Source organism: Cryptomeria japonica, chromosome 9 (assembly GCF_030272615.1).
Source record: "Cryptomeria japonica chromosome 9, Sugi_1.0, whole genome shotgun sequence".
Classification (NCBI taxonomy): domain Eukaryota; kingdom Viridiplantae; phylum Streptophyta; class Pinopsida; order Cupressales; family Cupressaceae; genus Cryptomeria; species Cryptomeria japonica.
In genome coordinates, this window is record NC_081413.1 from 231,643,472 (window position 1) to 231,665,971 (window position 22,500).

Below are 22,500 nucleotides of genomic sequence, written 5' to 3' on the forward strand. Positions count from 1 at the left end.
TTCCACAAAGTTCTCCAAAAATGACCCAAGAACTTAGGATCTCTATCGGATATGATTGACAAAGGCAAACCATGCAAACATACTACCTCCTTAAAGAACAATCCAGCAACATGAGAAGCATCATGAGTAGTTTTACATGGAATAAAATGAGCCATTTTTGAAAACCAATCTACTACCACAAATATGCTGTCATAACCGGACTTGGTTCTAGGCAAACCAAGCACAAAATCCATACTAACTGAATCCCATGGTTTAGAAGGAATGGGCAAAGGTGTGTAAAGACTAGCATTAGAGGAATGACCTTTAGATTTTTGACATATCAAACAAGTTTCAACAAATTTCCTAACATCCGTTTGCAACTTAGGCCAATAATAAAACCTCTTGACTGATTCTAAAGTTTTATCCAAACCAAAATGACCTGCCAAGCTGCCACAATGTTTTTCCTTTATAATATTTTCCCTCATTGATCCTTTTGGAACACAAAGTAAACCACCCTTGAAAAGAAGCCCATTCTGAATCAAATAATCAGAAAATTCAGTATGATACCTTGCTGTCATATCCAAACAAACCTGATAAATTTCCTTGAAATCTTCATCCGTAGCATACATGGATGCCATAGCCTCTAAACCAGCACTTTCCAATTGCATAGACTGAATGGCAAGTGTCCTTCTACTCAAAGCATCCGCCACCTTATTAGTAACCCCTTTCTTATGTTTAATGCTAAAAGTATAGGCCTGCAAAAACTCCATCCACTTGACATGTCTATGGTTAAGTTTCTCTTGTCTATTCAGAAAACTAAGTGCATGGTTATCCGTAAAAACAATGAACTCTTTTGGTAAAAGATAATGCCTCCATTTTCTTAATGACTGAACCATAGCATAAAGTTCAAGATCATAAGTAGAATATTTTTGTTTTGCTTCATTTAATTTCTCACTAAAGAAGGCTACAGGTCTACCATCTTGACTAAGAACCCCACCAATAGCCTTATTGCTAGCATCACATTCAACAACAAAAACCTTATAAAAATCCGGTAAAACAAGTACTGGCTGTTCTGATATTTTCTTTTTCAGCAATTCAAAAGATTCATTGGCCTCTTTAGTCCATTGGAAAACACATTTTCTTCCACCTTTAATAGTATCAATAAGTGGAGCACAAATACCATTAAAGTTTCTAATAAACTTTCTATAGAAGCTGCATAAACCATGAAAACTTTTTACCTCCGTGGCTTTAGTAGGTGCTGGCCAATTTAGAATGGCTTCTGCCTTTGAAGGATCCATTTTCAGACTGCCTTTTGAAATTACAAAACCCAAGAACACAAGTTCTTCTTGCATGAATGATAACTTCTCCAAGTTTATCCTCAAGCCTTCTTCATGAAGCTTCCTTAAGACCTGATCCAAATGCTGCAAATGTTCCTCTTTGCTGCCACTAAAAATCAGAATATCATCCAAATATACAACAACAAATTGATGAAGAAAAGGTTTCAGCACTTCATTCATTAAATGCATGAAAGTACTAGGAGCATTGGATAAACCAAAAGGCATAACTATCCATTCAAACAAACCCTCATTAGTTTTGAAAGCGGTTTTCCAATCATCCCCTTCACGTATCTAGATTTGATGATAACCACTTTTAAGATCAATCTTAGAATAGTACTTTGCACCCCCTAAACAATCCATGAGATCTTCCATTCTAGGCATGGGAAACCAGTATCTAATAGTAATCTTATTAATGGCTCTAGAATCTGTACATAATCTCCAAGTACCTTCTTTCTTAGGAGCAAGGACTGCTGGGATAGCACATGGGCTAATACTTTTTCTTATGTAACCTTTGTCTAACAACTCTTGGATTTGTCTTGCAACTTCAGCATTTTGTTCAGGAGTTAGTTTATATGCTGCTTTATTAGGTAAGGTAGCACTCGGAATCAAATCAATACAATGGCTTATTGACCTCTTAGGTGGAAGAGACTCATTGGTACTATTAGCAATAATACCATCATACTTATTCAACAAATCAATTACAACCTTAGGACAAGTACTTTCTTTGGCCTCTAAACTCAATTCCCTGCCCTCATGATTAGTTTCCTTAGGCCTGATTACAACAACAAAACATGGAGGATTTTCCTCCTTAAGACCTTCTAAAAACTCTTTTTCTTTTACAACCATGATATTATTAGACACAACTGAATCATTTGTTACATCCGGTAAAGGTGTCATGACAAAATTTTCACCATTCTTTGTTATATTAAACACATTTGTTTTTCCATTATGTTGGGCATTAGTATCATATTGCCATGGTCTTCCTAAAAGAAGATGACATGCATCCATTTCAACTATCTCACATAAAACTTTATCTTTATAGTCACCAATTTCAAATTCTACCAAGCATTGTTCATTCACAATAGTTTGCTGCTCCTTATTCAACCAAGAAACTTTATAGGGAGTAGGGTGTGGAATTATTTTCAGTTTTAACTTGGTAACCATTTCCAAAGAAACTAGATTTTCAGTAGAGCTGGAATCAACAATTACCTTGCATACTTTACCCTTTGCCTTGCAAGTAGTCTGGAATAAGGATTTCCTTTGAGCTGGTTCCTTGTTGAGTGGTACCAACAACGATCTATTGAACATAAGAGTTTCTCCTTGCACTAGATCAGCATGCTTGGATGAAGCTGTATGGTATGATGAATTGCTTTGGCAATCCTCTTCTTGAATCAATTGTACCCTTCTATCTCCTTGATTGCTGTTGTTGTAGCGTAGAAATTAGGAATCATCAAAATAAGATATATCAATCAAAATGTTAAACATGATAGCTCAATCATAAGAAAACTCATTGAAATGAACCTAATCACAATGCACATTCAATAGAGGTATGAAAATGAAGCATTCAAAAGAAAACATTATGCAAACCAGATTCAAGATTGAATACTCCTTCCATGCGGCTCCATTGTTGTTCTTTCCTCTTCAATAGTTTTGTGGATCTCACCTACAAGTGCTCTCACAATTGAAAGCAAAAAGCTCAAGAGTACTAGAACTAAAATTTGATAGTTTGACAGCAATTCGGATTTCAAGAAGTAATTGAAGGGGATGATTGAAGAAAAATTATCCAATTTATAGAGAAATTGGAGAAATCACAAAATTGGCATGATGCAATTCAAATGGAAATTGCAAATCAATATGTTAATTATGACAAATTATGCAAATTATGCACTTTCCATGCACAATTTTGATTGATTGATTATGACACATTTCATGTCAAAATTGATTGATTATCAATTATGACAATTTCATGACAAATTGACATGCCATTCCCATGGAATTAGGAGATGAAATAGGAGGGAAAAGAATTAGAAATTTGAAAATTAGGAAATTGAAATTGATGACCAATTAGGAAATTGGAATTAGAAATTGATGAAAAATAGGATTTAGTGAATTAGTGAATTAATTAATAATTTTTCATTTATTAATCAATTCACAAAGAAGAATAATTAGCCAATTAAATAAAGATTTAATTGTAATGAGAAGACTTAGGATAAATAAGTAATTTATTTAATCCTAAAGGAAGAAACGACAAATTAGGTTAAATGACTAAATCATAAAACCCTAGAAGACGAATTAGAAATGACAATTAGGTCTTGATTAAAGATAATTAATGTCATGATTTTGAATTGATAAAGGACCAATGCGACAAAATGATTTGATTGATAGATACGCCAATTGACAAGGAACAATGACAAATTGATCCAACTTGACATAATTGAGACAGACAATGATCGATAGCAAAATTGATTGCAAAATGACAAAATTGACAAAATAGATTGCAAGATGACAAGATTAGACATGACCACGATCAATGACAAATTGATCGTAAAACGACAAGATTGAAGGATTGATGATAAATCGACAAGATTGATAAGAGGACAATGATCGATGACAAATTGATCGTAAGATTGACAGGATTGATAAGAGGACAAAACCCTAATTAGGATTGACGATGTCCAAAATGATGAGATTGATGATAAGATTGATAAGATTGACAGGAGGACAAAACCCTAATTAGGATTGACGATGTCCAAAATGATGACAAATGAATACGCACATTGATGCGACAGGATAAAATTGATCAAAATCATGACTGGATAATGTTGTCGAGAAGACCAAATTTGAGGACGAGATGATTGAGGAATGTAGAAGAATGACTCAATGTTCGCAAATGATAAAGACCAAGTGCGTGACATAGGAGAAATGTTAATGCGACGCAAAAACCTAAAATGAGGCAATGCGCAAATGTTAAAGTATGACCTCGCAAGCGTTGACCATTTTTGGGTGTCTACATTTTGCCCCTCTTTGAGACAATGCGATTCTGAGCGTTGTTTCAAAGAACAATAATAAAAATGCCCCAGACAATAATAATGACATATGCATGCCCCCTCGAGGAATTGGCCGGAAACATGCGGAAAAGAGGCCAATTGATCGATAAAAATGACAGGATCGAACGGACCGACAATCGGATATCGGATGCAGGACAAACAATTTGAGGTGCACAAGACCGCGACCAACATAAGATGGAGAGGATGCACGTCCATCTATGCAATGACAAAGAGCTATAAATGAGACCAAGAGGGTGAAAATGACTCATTTGCAGTAGCGAAAAAGGAGGATTTGTTGCTCTGGACAAGGACACTTGCAGACAGATGGCAAACATTCCAATGGCGGATCACCTTGGAGAATGTGTACGCACATTCAGACGACTAGAGGACGTAGGAGCAGCGGTATGTATCTCAAAAACCCATGTTTTGAATTTCATGAATTTTGATGGCTTACGGGACATTGCGGGGCCCACAGGGGATACCAAAATGGTCTCTTGCGCTTGTGTTGTCTAAACCTGCGCTTGTGTAAGGAGTTCTGCGCTTGTGTATGAATACACAAGCGCAATTCATCTAACACAGGCGCAAGTTTCTCCAACACAGGCGCAAGTTGTCAAAAAACCCTAGTTTTGACTTGAAATTGCATGCAAAGGACCTGACAAGGGGGGGGGGTGGGTAGGATAGGCCAATGTAGATGAAAAACACCCCAATTTGGACATGAAAATGAGGAAATGCAACCCGTAGGAGCAAAACCCTAAAACTGACAAAATGATGCCCCGATTGTGATGCAGAGTCGACAATATCCATTGATCGCACGGGAGAATCGACCGGACTGTTTCATGCTACGACATAGACTCAGGAGCACAGAGAGAGACACGTTAGCTGGACTGGGATTGTATTACATCACATATATGTCCGAGATTAGGGCAAACACAGGATTGCTTACTGCATTGGCAGAGCGATGGCATTCGGAGACTTCCTCATTCCATTTGGCGACTGGCGAGGCGACAGTGACTCTAGAGGATGTATGGCGCATCCTCCGCATTCCTATACATGGGGAGATGATAGAGTACGACCCAGTGACAGGGAGAGACGCGTTATGCAGACTGTTTGAGTGTGACGCAGAGGATCTAGACATTGTCGAGAGGGAGATTCGGTGGGAGACTATGGCAGCCGAGTATGAGCAGCGATGTGTGGTGAGGACGATGAGGAGCCAGACTCAGCGGATCAGGAGACTTTGCAGGATATTCCCATAGAGCCAGAGACAGCTAGGACAGAGGAGATGGACATGTACAGGGCTACCATAGCGAGCCAGCAGGATTATATTGCGATATTGGAGAGACAGCATGAGCAGTTCAGAGCGGAGATAGCCAGACTCACAGAGGCTCGGGATACAGCCATAGCTCAGGCACAGCGAGAGGGACAGAGAGTCACTGAGTTCATTGGGTTGATTAGGGATGCCAGTGCACGGGAGATGGCACAAATGCTAGTAGAGACCGGCGAGGAGAGACTGTACTGGAGGACACTATATGAGGGTGTAGTTCCACCGGAGCGGAGAGCACCTTCATATCAGGCACGATCGAGGACAGAGAGCAGGTCACGCTCTCGGAGGACATTGAGCAGCATAGGAGTGAGTGGATCGATGAGACCACCACAACCAGGACCAGGAGGGACATCATCTGCGAGACATGGCAGGGATGAGGAGGACAGAGGGAGCACCCAGTGACAGAGGCACGTGCTCCATATGACAGACAGTGGACATCATGTAGTTTGCCATTATGCAGTCAGCCTGCGGGCCATACTTAGGACAAACAGTCTGATTTTGTACTCCGACATTATGATGATATGTGATATGATAGGCATCGATATGATGGATGCAATATGTTATGACTGATGTAGTGATTTTGCTATGTATGGATGACTTATGTACTGGTTTATGAACATGTATGAATGCATTGTATGTACTTTGGATGTATTTATAATATGAAATGTATAAAATGCGTGATGTAATATGTAATGGAATGCAAATGCATTGACCAAATGTATGCAGGACACAATATGGTTTTGGATATCGGAGCACTAGACCGAACTGACTATCCGACCGGACGGAAGAAGTGTTAGTAAGAAGAAATAAGACAGAGGACAATTAGAGATGATGAAAATTTGCTTTCAGTAATGCACTTTGTAGGTGAGAACCTTTATTTTTATTTAGCAAAATGGATGCGTAGCATCATGGCATTGAAGGCCAGAGCTGAAATGCAACCCGATTGGCAAAAGACAGACACATCACAGACAAACGACAATCACAATCAAAAAAGAAAAGGATCATGAGCCATCCCGGTTACTCTAAATCACTCAGTGACATCATCGAGCAACATAGGGACATGATCGAAGCCAAAGATAAATCAATAAAATGAGAAGACTCACAAATTCAAGCAAATCAAACAAACATCTTGATCTTTATTGTCAAAAGTTGAACGTGCTGATAGGACGATCATGCTGTCTGGTTTCAGGAAATGTGGTACCCCGTCTAAGACAGGACACAGTCTGGTTTCGAGTATACCACACCCTATATAAGACCCATGATAATGTGACAAGGACAAATGATTTTCGATGCTGATATTCGATTGATATGACAATTTTGATCAATTGGAATGTTTGATTTGGATTGAAAAAGTTCATCTGTTAAAGCATGATTTCATTAAAGCATAGCGTATGATTGCGAATGTCATTGGAGGAATGCTCAGTGATCTGTCGATGCACAAAAAGGGATAATTATTGCAAAAATGCATGTTTTTGGTTTTTTGGAGTTTTACAATTTTTTTGTGTTCATTCTTTTTCAGGACTTTATTTGATTTTTATGGATTTTTTTCAGGACATTTTTCGATTTTTATGGATTTATTTCAGGACATTTTTCAATTTTTATGATTTTTTTCAGGACATTTTGAGATTTTTATGAATTTTTTCAGGACATTTTTCAATTTTTATGACTTTTTTCAGGACATTTTGAGATTTTTATGAATTTTTTCAGGACATTATTTGATTTTTAGAATTTTTTTCAGGACATTTTGAGATTTTTATGAATTTTTTCAGGACATTTTTCGATTTTTATGGATTTTTTTCAGGACATTTTGCCATTTTTATGATTTTTTTCAAATTTTGCCCCCAGTGTCTAGCAAGGCAAGGAATATGACAGGTGAATAAATAGGCTTGCTGAAATGATGGTGGATAGAGGGAAAACACAGGCCTTTTAATATGGAGACAACGCAGATGCAATTTCCAAGAGCTATTACGTGATGGGACAAGAGACTGGATATGACAATGTATAGCAATGACATGGCATGAGGGACATGTCAAGAGGTTTTTGAAACCATGCTTAAATTTGCATCCTTATATTAGATCAAGATCAAGGAATGAAACAGAGTGTATGGATAGCGATAAGATATGGATAGGATAAGCAAGACCAAGAATGGATAAGGGACATGGATTGAAGGTCAGGATAGGCTAAGGGATAGTGGCAGAAAGTTGCAATAAGCTAGGGAATATGGATGAAAGATTGTAATAAGCAATTGGATAAATGACCAAAAGCTATGATAGACTAAAAGCTGCAAACAAGATACATGATGCTCATGACGACCGTCAGCCTTGTCAAGATCAAAGGAGGAAAGAGGAAAATGGACATGAGGGACAACAGGATAATGGAGGGTAATGACAGGGGTATGATAGGATAATGAAGTGCAACAGGATATGAAGGAGGAAACCTACCCCCAAGTGTGATGTGCAAGAAGTTCATCGATTACGCATGACGCCTGTTTGCCAGGTTTTCATCATGGTACTTGCCCAAGGCGCCTGTTTGCCAGGTTTTCACCAATGGACGAATTATTTTTCTTTTACTATTTTTTTTCTTTTGTCTTTTTTTTTTTTTTCACTTTTTTGATTTTTTTCAGAAGAAGATGGACACATGATAGGGGATGGAAGAAGGACTCAAGCGTCTTTTTGTTTGGATAGTAGCCTTGAAAAAAATGGACCATGACCTTTAAAAGTATGCTCAAAGACGTTGGTGGGATAAGGACATGGAAAATGAGATGAAACTAAGGCGAGTATTTATGCAAAGGATGGGACGAGAGGGATGGAAGGATGGAAAATATGCATTGGACAATGGATAGGGTATTGGAAGAACTGGGCTTGAGTGGATGAAAATGAAGGCAAGATCAACATTGGCACACACCTTGAGGGGTGATGGACTGATGGAGGAAAGACGTATTTTGGATATTGAGATTTTGATGGAGGAATAGCTTGGGATTTTGGGACATAAGAGCCCAAAATGGATGATGAAGGTGATGGAGAAATAGACTTGGACAATTTGGATGGAGGAATAGCAACTTTGGATGCCAAGTTGGATATTTCTTTAGGCTTTTGTGCTTCAAGGAGCTTCTTAGGGATCCACATGGTTTTTGATTTTTCATGCTTTTGTGGTTCCTTGGAGTGCATTGGTTGCACAAGGGATTTAGGAACCCATATATATTTTGACCTTGCTTTATTTTGCTCAGTGGGCCTTTGTGGCCTTTTGGATATTTCTTTTTCTTTATAGATCAATTTGTTCTTTGTTTTGACATGTCGATTATATTGGACATGTTGATCCTTAAATACATGTGGATTGCTAGACTTATGACTTTTACACTTGGCATCCAAATTGCTTGGCAGAGGGAATGAATGTCGGTGTGGATGGGAATGATATGGAGTTCTTTTGGATTGGTGGAAAGTTCTCCAAGATGTGTGCCTTTGTTGATGTTGCATAGGAGATGGAGGGATATAGGGACCTAGAATGGATGGAAGCAATGATGGGGAAGGTGGACATTTGGATTTTGACTTTGAAGGGATACCAACGCCTTGAGTGTGAGCTCTGTAGCCATGACCATTAGTATATTCTTTGATATGAAGGGGTTCTTGCTTATGAAGGTCTACCCCTTTGCCTTTATGAATATCTTGACTTGTAGGATACTCTTTTCTTTGGGAAGAAGACGCGAGTTCATTATGAGGTGGATATGATATGAGAGAAATAATTAGATCTTGAAGTGGATCGGATTGCACCAAAGTGGAAGAACCCATTATGCATGTCGAGGGTTCATGAACATCTTGCACTGACACATTAGAATCATGAGGGGGGTTAGGATCATGAGGGGGACTAGGATTATGTATTGGACAAGGTTCAATGATAGGCTCTTCAAGAGATGGAATGGGAGAAATAATGGGATCGTCAAAAGAAATGCGATCTTGGAGTGTATATGGGGGATTAGGACAAGGAGATGGAGGAACAAGTGGATCTTGTGGAGGATTTGAAGGAATGATTTGATCTTGACAAGGAGGAAGATCATTGGAATCCTCTTTAAAGGTGCTTTGCTCTTGACTTTCAATGGGATCATCGGAAAGAATGGAAGGGATATCTTGATCTTTCTGAGGAAGTGGAATATCAATGGGATTTGAAAGGACATTTTGCTCATTAAATGGAATGGGATCCTTTGGGATCGAATGGACTGGGATATCTTGATCTTGCCCGGGGAATGGAGTGCCAATAGGACTTTGGATAGGATGTACAAGAATAGGGGAATCATTATGAGTGTCTGGGGAAATGGGATCTTGGTCAACAATTGGATGGGGTGATAAGGTTTCAGGATCTTGATCTTGATTTGCTTTAGGACTCATTTCTTCGTGCTCTAAATTATCCTCTTGACATGAGGTTGGACTTTGGATATGCATGGAGGATTCTGACAAGGGATTAATGCTTTGGCATGAAGGAAAGGCACTTTGAAAATTTGTGATGGATTCTGGCAAGGAATCAATGCTTGAACATGAGGAAGAGGGACTTCGAATGGGGTCCTCTAAAACAGGTAATGGCAATAAAGTGCATGGTGGCATTGGGTCTTGTATTTCTGAAATATGACAAGGATGTGCGTCACAAATTGGATTATCGTGGCAATCAATTATGGATAGCTCTTGGATAATTGCATCCTTGGGTGTATTGTTTGATGAGGACAATATGGAAGGTTCTTGTGAAACTTTTAAAGATGTAGGGATAGATGCCACTGGAGAGTCAATTTGCTTGTGGGGAGATGAGGCATTGCTAGACATAAGTGTATTATCTTTATCTTCCTCAAAAGACTCACTTAGTTTTTTCCTTAAGAGCATTGCAATAAGGCCACCCTTCTTTTTAGGTTTTGACATGATTGGACTTGGAATTTGAACTTGTTTTTGATTTGATGTCATGTTTTGATATTGGACTTGATGTTGATCAGATTGGTTTGACATGTTTGAAACTTGGGTTGGTGTGTGTTGCAACCTTTGTTTTTGAATGTTTTGTGGCAGTTGTTGACATTGATATGTTGATTGAACTTGAACTTGTTTTTGATTTGATGTCATTTTCTGATATTGAACTAGATGTTGATCATTTTGGTTTGACATGTTCAAAATTCGGCTTGGTGCATGTTGCAAGTTTTGTTTTTGAATTGGTGATTGTGGTTGTTGACATTGATATTCCACCATTGGTTGAACCATTTGTTGACATTGTATAGTTGGTTGGACATATTGTTGAAATTGAACCATTGGTTGTGTTGGTTGCATATGTTGAACAATTGGTTGTGTCATTGGTTGTGATGGTTGAAAATGTGATTGATAGTAAACACCTTCTTGTTCTTGTTGTGGAGGCACATAATGTTGAAATTGATGTTGTCTCCTTTCTTGTAATTGTTTCATCATCTCTATTTGGGAGAGGAGAGCTGGTATGTCTGATCGTTCAAGAAGAGATCTTACATTAATTGGCTCAAAATTTTGACCTGGAAATTTTCGAAACATTTTGGACATTTGAGATCTTATCTTCTCACTGTTTATCACTTTTTGCTCCAATATCTCCTTTTCTTGAGCTAGTTTCTCCTCTAGTTTTTGTATTTGGACATTTAAATCATCATGATAAGTTTGACCAATGTTGCTTTGTTGTTGGGTTGAATAGAATTGTGATTGCCTTGGATTAAAATTTGATTGCATTGTCGGTTGATATGTCAAACTTTGTTGCATCATTGGTTCTTGGAATCTTGTTTCAATAGACATGTCACTTATGCAAATGCAATATTTTTGGAATTTTTCAAGGATAATATATGATATGCAACTAAATGCAAACTAAAATAGATGAAAATGCAATCTATGTTTTTGGTTGTTTTAAAAGATTTTGACAAACTTTTGAAATGCAAATCTAAGAGATGGACCCTTAGGAAATTGAAATGATGTCTAGACCTCAAAGAACAAAAGGACCAAGTGACAAAAGGACAAATTGACAATGTCTCACCTATACGCTTGGATACTAAGCTAGGTTTGACGAAATGATATTGATGACAAAAAGGACAAAAGACTTGATGAGGTCTAGACTTCTTAACAATGACTTAGGGTTTATCAAAGATTTGGATTGCTTAAGTATGACAAGACCTAGGTTTGACACTATATGCGAAAGGATAATTAATATGCAAATGATCTTAATATGATATGACAATGACTTAGGCTTAATGAAGAGACTTGGGATATGCAAATGCAAATGCAAATGTATGACAATGGTATGACTTTAATGCAAGAGGACATATGCAAATGATCTTAATATGATATGACAATGACTTAGGTTTAATGAAGAGACTTGGGATATGCAAATGCAAATGTATGACAATGTCAACCTAAGATGAAACCTAAGGTTTAATTATGAAATGATATTACTCTTATGCAAGAGGACTCATGTAAATGGATGACTTTTATTGATATGCAAAATAAGTATGACTTAGGTGAATCCTAACTTTGATACTTGATAATGAACTTGCAAAATACAAACTAGGATGAACCTAAATGCAAGTGACATAAGAGTTGAAACAAGTTTTTGACCAATGTTGGACAACCATGCTTTAGGAATATGATCTTTGAATCTTGTTGAATGTTTGTTGGATGAATATCTTTTGTGTTTAATCTTGTTTTGATCAATGTGTTTTGCTTTTTGAAATAGGATATCATTCAACTTTTGACAATCAAAGAATACAAGATGTTACAACTTAGACTCAAGACAATCATGCTCATTTCCACATTCCCTAGGGTAGGCAAAGACATTAGGTACTTGAGAGGTAGACTCATTATGGGATTCAAGGAGAATACATAGATGCTTGACCCCACGGGCTCCCCTCCACGGCACTCACTTCTCAGGGCAGCCAAGCATCAGTCCCCATGGAATCTCCCCATGGCGAACTTAGTATCTCTTCCAAGTATCCGAATTTGTCCTTCTCAAGCAACTAGAAGGGTTTTTGGCTTCTAAAACAAGGTATGTAGTAAGGATTTCTGTTAAGCATTACTCCTTGATGTCATGCAAGCATGATTGAGACATTAAGCCCATCAAGATACCAAACAAATGTAGTCGCGCAAGCACGATTTAGACCAAGAGGCCCTACTTAGATGTTGATATGAGAAAGAGTTTCAAGGGGCATCACTTCCCAAGTAACTACAATTCCCACGTAACACTTCCTTCAAAGCTTTCGCTCATCGGGTATTTTTTTATAGTGAGTTAGAATGCCAAGGAATTCTAGCCGTACTCACTTTGGGTCGTTCCCTTCTCACGATTATCACTCGCTTGCAAAAGCAAAGTGGTCGGGAAGGCAGGCCCTCTAATGGAGACAAACAATCAACAACACAAGCATGGTATCGAAGATCTGGATTTCTGATCACCCTATGAAGGATGAGAGCATACTCTCCTACTCCAATGTCACACTTAACAATCAAAGCAAACAAAGGTTCATTTCCACCTATTTATAAATCACTAAGTGCCTAATTAAAAAAAACACAAACACAAAAGTTTGGTTGTTTCTCCAAGGCAACCTGCAAAACCCAAGTTAGATGTTTGATTTGTTGTCTTTGACCATCGAATCTGCACAAAACATGTTAGTAGTTGGATTTGTAGTCTTTGCCATGCATACGCCAAGATCCTGCACAAATAATCAGTACCAAAATCTAAAACACAGATGATCTGATTTATAAAAACTATCAAAATTTCAGTCCACTTTGAGAAGGCATAACTTTCTCATCCTAGCTCCGAATTACAAACCGTTTAATGCGTTAGAAAGGTATTCAAATAATCTAGAACCAAATTTCGGAAACATCGAAGATGTCTCTTCATGTTTACGGGCACCATATTTGTCCACAAATGCACCGAAGACCCTCAAAATTGCAATTTACTAAAACATATAAAATTTTTCAAGTAAAAACTGCATTTTTCACCTCTGTTCTGGACTTGACACAGGCGCAGAAGTCATGACACAGGCGCAAGATGTCTGACACAAGCGCAGAATGTCTTGACACAGGCGCAATACTCTTCAACACAGGCGCAAGATGCTTAACACAGGCGCAGGATGTGTCCAGAATGCACTGCACGACCCTGTTTTTGAGTTTTGACCTGCAAATCAGCTTAGAAGCACTCCAAAACACAGTAAGATGGTTAGAAGGTTAGTATTCACGTCGGGTTCACCATTTAATGTAACATAGAAATTAGGAATCATCAAAATAAGATATATCAATCAAAACGTTAAACATGGTAGCTCAATCATAAGAAAACTCATTGAAATGAACCTAATCACAATGCACATTCAATAGAGGTATGAAAATGAAGCATTCAAAAGAAAACATTATGCAAACCAGATTCAAGATTGAATACTCCTTCCATGCGGCTCCATTGTTGTTCTTTCCTCTTCAATAGTTTTGTGGATCTCACCTACAAGTGCTCTCACAATTGAAAGCAAAAAGCTCAAGAGTACTAGAACTAAAATTTGATAGTTTGACAGCAATTCGGATTTCAAGAAGTAATTGAAGGGGATGATTGAAGAAAAATTATCCAATTTATAGAGAAATTGGAGAAATCACAAAATTGGCATGATGCAATTCAAATGGAAATTGCAAATCAATATGTTAATTATGACAAATTATGCAAATTATGCACTTTCCATGCACAATTTTGATTGATTGATTATGACACATTTCATGTCAAAATTGATTGATTATCAATTATGACAATTTCATGACAAATTGACATGCCATTCCCATGGAATTAGGAGATGAAATAGGAGGGAAAAGAATTAGAAATTTGAAAATTAGGAAATTGAAATTGATGACCAATTAGGAAATTGGAATTAGAAATTGATGAAAAATAGGATTTAGTGAATTAGTGAATTAATTAATAATTTTTCATTTATTAATCAATTCACAAAGAAGAATAATTAGCCAATTAAATAAAGATTTAATTGTAATGAGAAGACTTAGGATAAATAAGTAATTTATTTAATCCTAAAGGAAGAAACGACAAATTAGGTTAAATGACTAAATCATAAAACCCTAGAAGACGAATTAGAAATGACAATTAGGTCTTGATTAAAGATAATTAATGTCATGATTTTGAATTGATAAAGGACCAATGCGACAAAATGATTTGATTGATAGATACGCCAATTGACAAGGAACAATGACAAATTGATCCAACTTGACATAATTGAGACAGACAATGATCGATAGCAAAATTGATTGCAAAATGACAAAATTGACAAAATAGATTGCAAGATGACAAGATTAGACATGACCACGATCAATGACAAATTGATCGTAAAACGACAAGATTGAAGGATTGATGATAAATCGACAAGATTGATAAGAGGACAATGATCGATGACAAATTGATCGTAAGATTGACAGGATTGATAAGAGGACAAAACCCTAATTAGGATTGACGATGTCCAAAATGATGAGATTGATGATAAGATTGATAAGATTGACAGGAGGACAAAACCCTAATTAGGATTGACGATGTCCAAAATGATGACAAATGAATACGCACATTGATGCGACAGGATAAAATTGATCAAAATCATGACTGGATAATGTTGTCGAGAAGACCAAATTTGAGGACGAGATGATTGAGGAATGTAGAAGAATGACTCAATGTTCGCAAATGATAAAGACCAAGTGCGTGACATAGGAGAAATGTTAATGCGACGCAAAAACCTAAAATGAGGCAATGCGCAAATGTTAAAGTATGACCTCGCAAGCGTTGACCATTTTTGGGTGTCTACAGTTGTCATTCTTTTGTGGACATCTGAAAGATTGATGCCCAACTTGGTTACATGAGAAGCACCTTCCGGTGAACACATTAGGGCCTCTTCCTCTTGATCTTCCCCTGCCATTATTTGACCCTCTTCCTCTGAATGAACCTCTGCCACCAGCATCATTATCAGCACTTTGATTGCTGCTTTCACCTTGGGACTTAGGAAAAGTTCCTCTCCCATTGAACCTACCTCTTCCACGGAATGAGTTTCCTCTTCCCTTACTTTGTTCTCCTCTTCTTTTTTGTTTTTCCTCAATCTTGAGGGCAAGCTGAAAACATTTGTGGACTGATTCCACATTAACCAATGTCAATTCATCTTGGATGCTATATTTCAATCCATTGATATACCTTGCAAGTTTTTGTTTTTCAGTTTCAAACATTTTGGCCTTCAAGGTCAAATTGTGAAATTCTTGAGTATAGGTACTCACATCAAGATCTTTTTGCTTCAAATTTTGAAGCTTCTTATGAAGGGTCACTTCATAATCATCCGGTACAAACTGTCTTTTCAATTCTGCCTTCATTCTGGTCCAAGTGGAAATGACCTCCTTTCCCTCTTCCAATCTCTCATATTGTAGAAAATTCCACCAACTAAGCGCTGGCCCCTTCAATTTTGACTTTTCCAACTTCACCCTTTGGCTTGGAAGTACTACCTCACACTCAAAATAATTCTCCAAAGCTTCTATCCAATCCATGCATTCTTCTGGTTTCAATTTGCCATGGAACAAAGGAATATCATTCCTATCCTTTACTCCTACCCTCTCTAGGGCTGCAAGCATTGCCCTTTGATCCTCCGGCATATTGGCTTGACCGGCTGGATCTTGCTCTTCTTCTTCTTCTTTTGACTCTTCTTGGCCTCCTCTCCTCATTTGGCCTTTCAACTTATCTAACTCTCTCTTCATTGCTCTATTCTCCTCTCTGACAGCCCTACTCTCTGCCATTTGCTCTTTGACTATTTTAGCCAATTCTACATTGGTGATTCTGATAGGGATTTCATCTCCATCCGCCATCTTGTTATTCCCAAAAAGGTATCTTGTGGATCTGATACCACTTGATGCAGAGCGCTACAACGCTAAACTTGGTTAGCCCAAACAAATACAGTGATATTCAATAAGAAATCCAGACTGTTCTTCTAGCATTTGATGAATAAAAGGAAATGCATTGTTCAACCATTAAAATCATTACAAAATGAATTCTTAATAAAAAAAAACAATAATCCACTACCACCAGTTCGACACAAATCTGAATTTTAACATGTTCAGATGCTAGTCCACTAACTCCGGAAAGATATTTGCCAAACTCTGTTTCCTACTGAGGTCTACAGTTCTCTAAAGATGTATTACTATTGAACTTTTGAGTTTTAATGCCTTGCTGGTTTTCCAACTACACACATATACTGTGGTTTATTCACAAATATACTTGATTTGATTCGTTCCCCTGTTCTGTTTGTAGCATAATTAGATAGCATCAAAATTCAACAAAACTCGTTTACACTCAGGAATCCCAATCCCCTAGTTGATCAGGCTAGTTTAGGCTTCGACTAGTTTGTCAAGCTTTGGAACCCAATGCCAATGTAAGGTATTAATTTTGTGCAATAAACAGGGGTTTTAATTTAAATTTTCATTTCTTTCCACAAACTATCGGCAGTGTAAATCCCATTTCTGGTTCAAACTTTTGACTATGGTGTTTGATTATTGATTCCCAATCAATCCCTTCAAGTTTTGGATCAACTCACATTCCAAAATCGGTTTCAACATAAACTGTTGCAACAGTCCCATTAACATTCAGTCCGCTAGACCCAAGCCAATATCATGGTCTTCTGAATTCATTTACTACACATTCAAACTTGAGCGATAACCATAACGAAACAACTCCAAACTGTTATTGAACAATTAAACTATTTTTGATAACCGGGTTTGATTTCAACACAGTCATATGCCGTACGGGCTAGGGTACGCTAGATCAATGGTTTAATCTCAAGAAACAGAGGCGATGACCGCCAGATCTAACAATGTTGTTTTGGTATAACTCTGTTGAACATTGTCTTTGAAGCATTTATCACTTCAACAGTCTTGAGTGTTGAAAACATTAAAGATATTTGCCCTAAACTATTCTTCACCAGTCAGCATTATGATTCCCGTGGTGGAAGAATAGTTTGGAACTAAGTTTGCATAACAATGTGATAATACAGCTTCCTCTAATTAGATTATTCAAACTTTTGTTTGTACAAATTACAACCTAATCAAAGCGGCGCAGTTACATGACTAAGCCATTGTGTTTACCGCAGAAAATACATTCACAGTGTATCAATGCACTTCAAACCGAAAATCGAACAAAGAGTTCTTTCAATTAAAAGAAACAAGGCATTCAAACCGCTTACAGATTTTGAATGTGAACCCGTTTAAAATGCTTTTACATCCGATTTGCATCTGTTCCACATTCCATTACTTTGAACCCTATTTTGATCAAGACAACCGAATTGCAGAAAGAATCATGAAATAAGGGACCTTCTCGAAACTGTTGTTTGTGTTTTTATTTCCTTTGCTTTGCTGACTCTCTTGTTCCAACCATTAGTTGGACACACTTTTATACACAGCAACAGACACCCAACCGGTGCAAACCAGTTGGGGTCGTTGATACAACTGAACCTGTAGAGACCGCAACAACAAAGATGTAATAAGAATCTCCGCTAAACATAGTAACTCCGAAACAGCATTAACGAAAAACAAAGCACAACAAAAGTCCAATGGACTAAGAGTTATTGGCTTATAGAAATACCAATAAAACTCTTGACCATACAACAAATGGACTAATTCACTTATTCCCTTTATTACAACACAAACTGAACAAAAGAAAACCAAACCAAAATCCTTGTGGACTAAGACTCCACAGCTTATAAGCATGCTATAGGTAGTCATCACCACACAATAGGAGAGAGATGATCGTAAATGATCAAACTCAAATTATTACAAACAATTAAACTAGAACTATCCTATTACCACAAGTGCCCTGCACCACTCTCTCTCTCTCCTTATCCTATTCTCCCTCTTACTCCCATCTCCCTTTCTCTCTCTCTCTCACTCTCTCTCTCTCTCACTATCTCTCATTATCCTTGTCTTTCCCTCTCTTCCTATCCTAGTCTTTCCATCTCTTCCTATGTTAATCTCCCTCTCTTTCTCTCTATCTCTCTCTCTGCTTTTCCCTCTCTCTCTCTCTCTCACTCCTCTCTCTCTCTCTTTTTCTCTCTCTCTCTCTCTCCTTATCCTATTCTCCCTTTTACTCCCATCTCCCTCTCTCTCTCTCTCTCTCACTCCTCTCTCTCTCACTCCTCTCTCTCTCTCTTTGTCTCTCTCTCTCTCTTTCTCCTCTATCTCTCTCTATGTCTCTGTCTCTCTCTCTTGTTATCCTAGTCTTTCCCTCTCTTCCTATCCTAGTCTTTCCATCTCTTCCTATCCTAATCTCCCTCTATCTCTCTCTCTCTTTGTTTCTCCTCTGTCTCTATCTCTGTCTCTCTCTCTCTTGTTATCCTAGTCTTTCCCTCTCTTCCTATCCTAGTCTTTCCATCTCTTCCTATCCTAATCTCCATCTCTCTCTATCTCTCTCTCTCTCTCCTTTTCCCTCTCTCTCTCTCTCATTATCCTAGTCTTTCCATCTCTTCCTATCCTAATCTTCCTCCCTCTCTCGGTCTGTATCTCTATCTTTGTCTCTCTGTCTCTCTATCTCATTCTCTCTCTCCCCCCTCTCTCTCTCTTACCCCCTCCCTCCCTCCAGGCTCTCCCTATCTATCTCCACCCCCATCTCTCTCTATCTCTCTCTATCTCTTTGTCTCTATATCTCTCTCTCTCTAACTCTCTCTCTTTCTCCTCTCTCTCTGTCTCTCTCTTCTTCCCCCCCTCTATCCTTTTCCTAATCTCCCTCTCTCTCTCTCCCTCTCTCTCCATCTCCCCCTCTCCATTTCCCAATCTCCCTATCTCTCTGCTCCTCATTCTCTCTATCTCTCCTTCTCTTCCTATCCCCTACTCTCTCTCTCTCTCTCTCTCTCTCTCTCTCTTGTTATCCTAGTCTTTGCTTCTCTTCCTATCCTAGTCTTTCGATCTCTTCCTATCCTAATCTCCCTCCCTCTCTCTCTCTGTCTGTCTGTCTCTCTCTCTCTCTCTTTCTCTCTCTCCCCCTCTCTCTCTCTTACCCAATCCCTCCCTCCATCCTCTCCCTCTCTATCTCCACCCCCATCTCTCTCTCCCCCCTCTCTTTCTCTCTTACCCACTCCCTCCCTCCATCCTCTCTCTCTCTCTCTCTCTCTCCCCTTATCCTAGTCTATCCATCTCTTCCTATCCTAGTCTTTCCATCTCTTCCTATCCTAATCTCCGTCCCTCTCTCTGTGTCTCTCTGTGTCTCTCTCTCTCTCTTTCTCTCTCTCCCCCCTCTCTCTCTTTCTTACCCCATCCCTCCCTCCATCCTCTCCCTCTCTATCTCCACCCCCATCTCTCTCTCTCTCCCCCCTCTCTTTCTCTTTTACCCACTCCCTCCCTCCATCCTCTCTCTCTCTCTCTCTATCTCTCTCTCTGCTTATCCTAGTCTTTCCATCTCTTCCTATCCTAGTCTTTCCATCTCTTCCTATCCTAATCTCCCTCTCTCTCTCTCTCTCCATTTCCCAACTTCCCTCTCTCTCTCTCTCTTTCTCTCTCCCACTCTCTCATGTTATCCTAGTCTCTCTCTCTCTCTTTTTCCTCCCTCTATCTCTCTCTATTTCTCCTCTTTCTCTCTATCTCTCTTTCTCTATCTATCTCTCTCTCTCTCGCTCTCGTTATCCTAGTCTTTCCCTCTCATGCTATCCTAGTCTTTCCATGTCTTCCTATCCTATTCTCCCTCTCTCTCTCTCTCTCTCTTTCTCTTTTTATCCTATTCTACCTCTTGCTCCCCTCCCTCTTGCTCCTCTCTCTCTCTCTCTCTCTCTCTCTCTCTCTCTCTCTCTCTCTCTCTCTCTCTCTCTCTCTCTCTCTCTCTCTCTTTGTCTCTCCTTATCCTAATCACCCTCTTTCTCTCTCTCTCTCCTTATCCTAGTCTTTCCATCTCTTCCTATCCTAATCTCCCTCTCTGTCTCTCTCTACTTTTCCCTCTCTCTCTCTCTCTACTTTTCTCTCTCTCTCTCTCTCTCTCTCTCTCTCTCTCTCTCTCTCTCTCTCTCTACTTTTCTCCTATTCTCCCTCTTGCTCCCCTCTCCCTTTTGCTCCTCCTCTTTGTCTCTATCTTTCCTTCTCTTCCTATCAACTATTCTCTCTCTCTCTCTCTCTTTGTCCTTATCCTATTCTCTCCCTCTCTCTCCCTCTCCCCCTGTCCATTTCCCAATCTCCCTATCTGTCTCCTCCTCTTTCTCTCTATCTCTCCTGCTCTTCCTATCCCCTATTCTCTCTCTCTCTCTCTCTCGCTCCTTCTCTTCCTATCCCCTACTCTCTCTCTCTCTTGTTATCCTAGTCTTTGCGTCTCTTTCTATCCTAGTCTTTCCATCTCTTCCTATCCTAATCTCCCTCCCTCTCTCTCTCTCTCCTTCTCTTCCTATCCCCTACTCTCTCTCTCTTGTTATCCTAGTCCTTCCATCTCTTCCTATCCTAGTCTTTCCATCTCTTCCTATTCTAATCTCCCTCCCTCACTCTCTCTCTCTCCTTCTCTTCCTATCCCCTACTATCTCTCTCTCTCTTGATATCCTATTCTTTCCTTCTCTTCCTATCCTAGTCTTTCCCTCTCTTTGTATCCTAATCTACCTCTCTCTCTCTCTCTCTCTCTTTATCTCTAGTCTTTCCCTCTCTTTGTATCCTAATCTACCTCTCCTCTCTCTCTTTGTGCTCTCTTATCTCTTTCTCATCTCTCTCTATCGTTGTCTCTCTCTCTCTATTTCTCCCTCTCTTCTCTTCTCTCTCATCCATTTCCATCTCTCCCTCATTATCCTAGTCTTTCCCTCTGTTCCTATCATAGTCTTTCCATCTCTTCCTATCCTAATCTCCCTCTCTCTCTCTGTATCTCTCTCTTTCTCTCTCTGTCTCCTTTTCCCTCTCTCTCTCTCTCTCCATTTCCTAACTTCCCTCTCTCTCCCTCTACCCATCTCCTTTTACCAATCTCCCCCTCTCCTTTTCCTAATCACAATCTCTCTTTCTCTCTCTCCCCTTATCCTAGTCTTTCCATCTCTTCCTATCCTAGTCTTTCCATCTCTTCCTATCCTAATCTCCCTCTCTCTCTCACTGTGTGTCTTTGTGTCTCTCTCTCTCACTCCTCTCTCTCTCATTCTCCTATTTCTCTGTCTCTCTGTCTCTCTGTCTCTCTCTATCACTCTCTCTCTCCATTTCCCTCTCTCTCTCTCTCCATATCCAAACTTCCCTCTCACTCTCTCTCTCTCTGTCTCTCTATCTCTCCCTTTCCTTCTCTCCATTTCCCAATCTCCCTATCTCTCTCCTCATCTTCCTCTCTATCTATCCTTCTCTTCCTATCAACTATTCTCTCTCTCTCTCTCCCCCTCTCTCTCTTGTAATCCTAATCTATACCTCTCTTCCTATCCTAGACTTTCCATCTCTTCCTATCCTAATCTATCTCTCTCTCTCTCTACATTTCCCTCTCTCTCTCTCTCTCCTTATCCTATTCTCTCCCTCTCTCTCCCTCTCCCCCTCTCCATTTCCCAATCTCCCTATCTCTCTCCTCCTCTTTCTCTCTATCTCTCCTCTTCCTATCCCCTATTCTTTGTCTCTCTCTTCTTATCATATTCTCCCTCTTACTCCCCTCTCCCTCTCTCTCTCTTTCTCACTCCCTCTCTCTCTCTCACTCCTCTCTCTCTCTCTTTGTCTCTCTGTCCCTTTCTACTCTCTCTCTATCTCTGTCTATGTCTCTCTCTCTTGTTATCCTACTCTCTCCCTCTCTTCCTATCCTAGTCTTTCCATCTCTCTCTCTCTTTCTCTCCTCATCCTATTCTCTCCCTCTCTCTCCCTCTCCCCCTCTC

The 22,500-nt window shown here is 39.1% G+C and overlaps 1 protein-coding gene across 1 annotated transcript; it reads right to left on the reverse strand.

The window, feature by feature from the left end:
- Positions 1-1,607: 1,607 nt before the first annotated feature.
- Positions 1,608-16,528, reverse strand: LOC131858348 (uncharacterized). Its single transcript, XM_059211561.1, has 2 exons — positions 15,552-16,528; positions 1,608-2,736 (listed from the first exon to the last, which is right to left on the reverse strand). Exons 1-2 carry the CDS (start codon positions 16,526-16,528, stop codon positions 1,608-1,610), a joined length of 2,106 nt encoding a protein of 701 aa, XP_059067544.1.
- Positions 16,529-22,500: the final 5,972 nt, after the last annotated feature.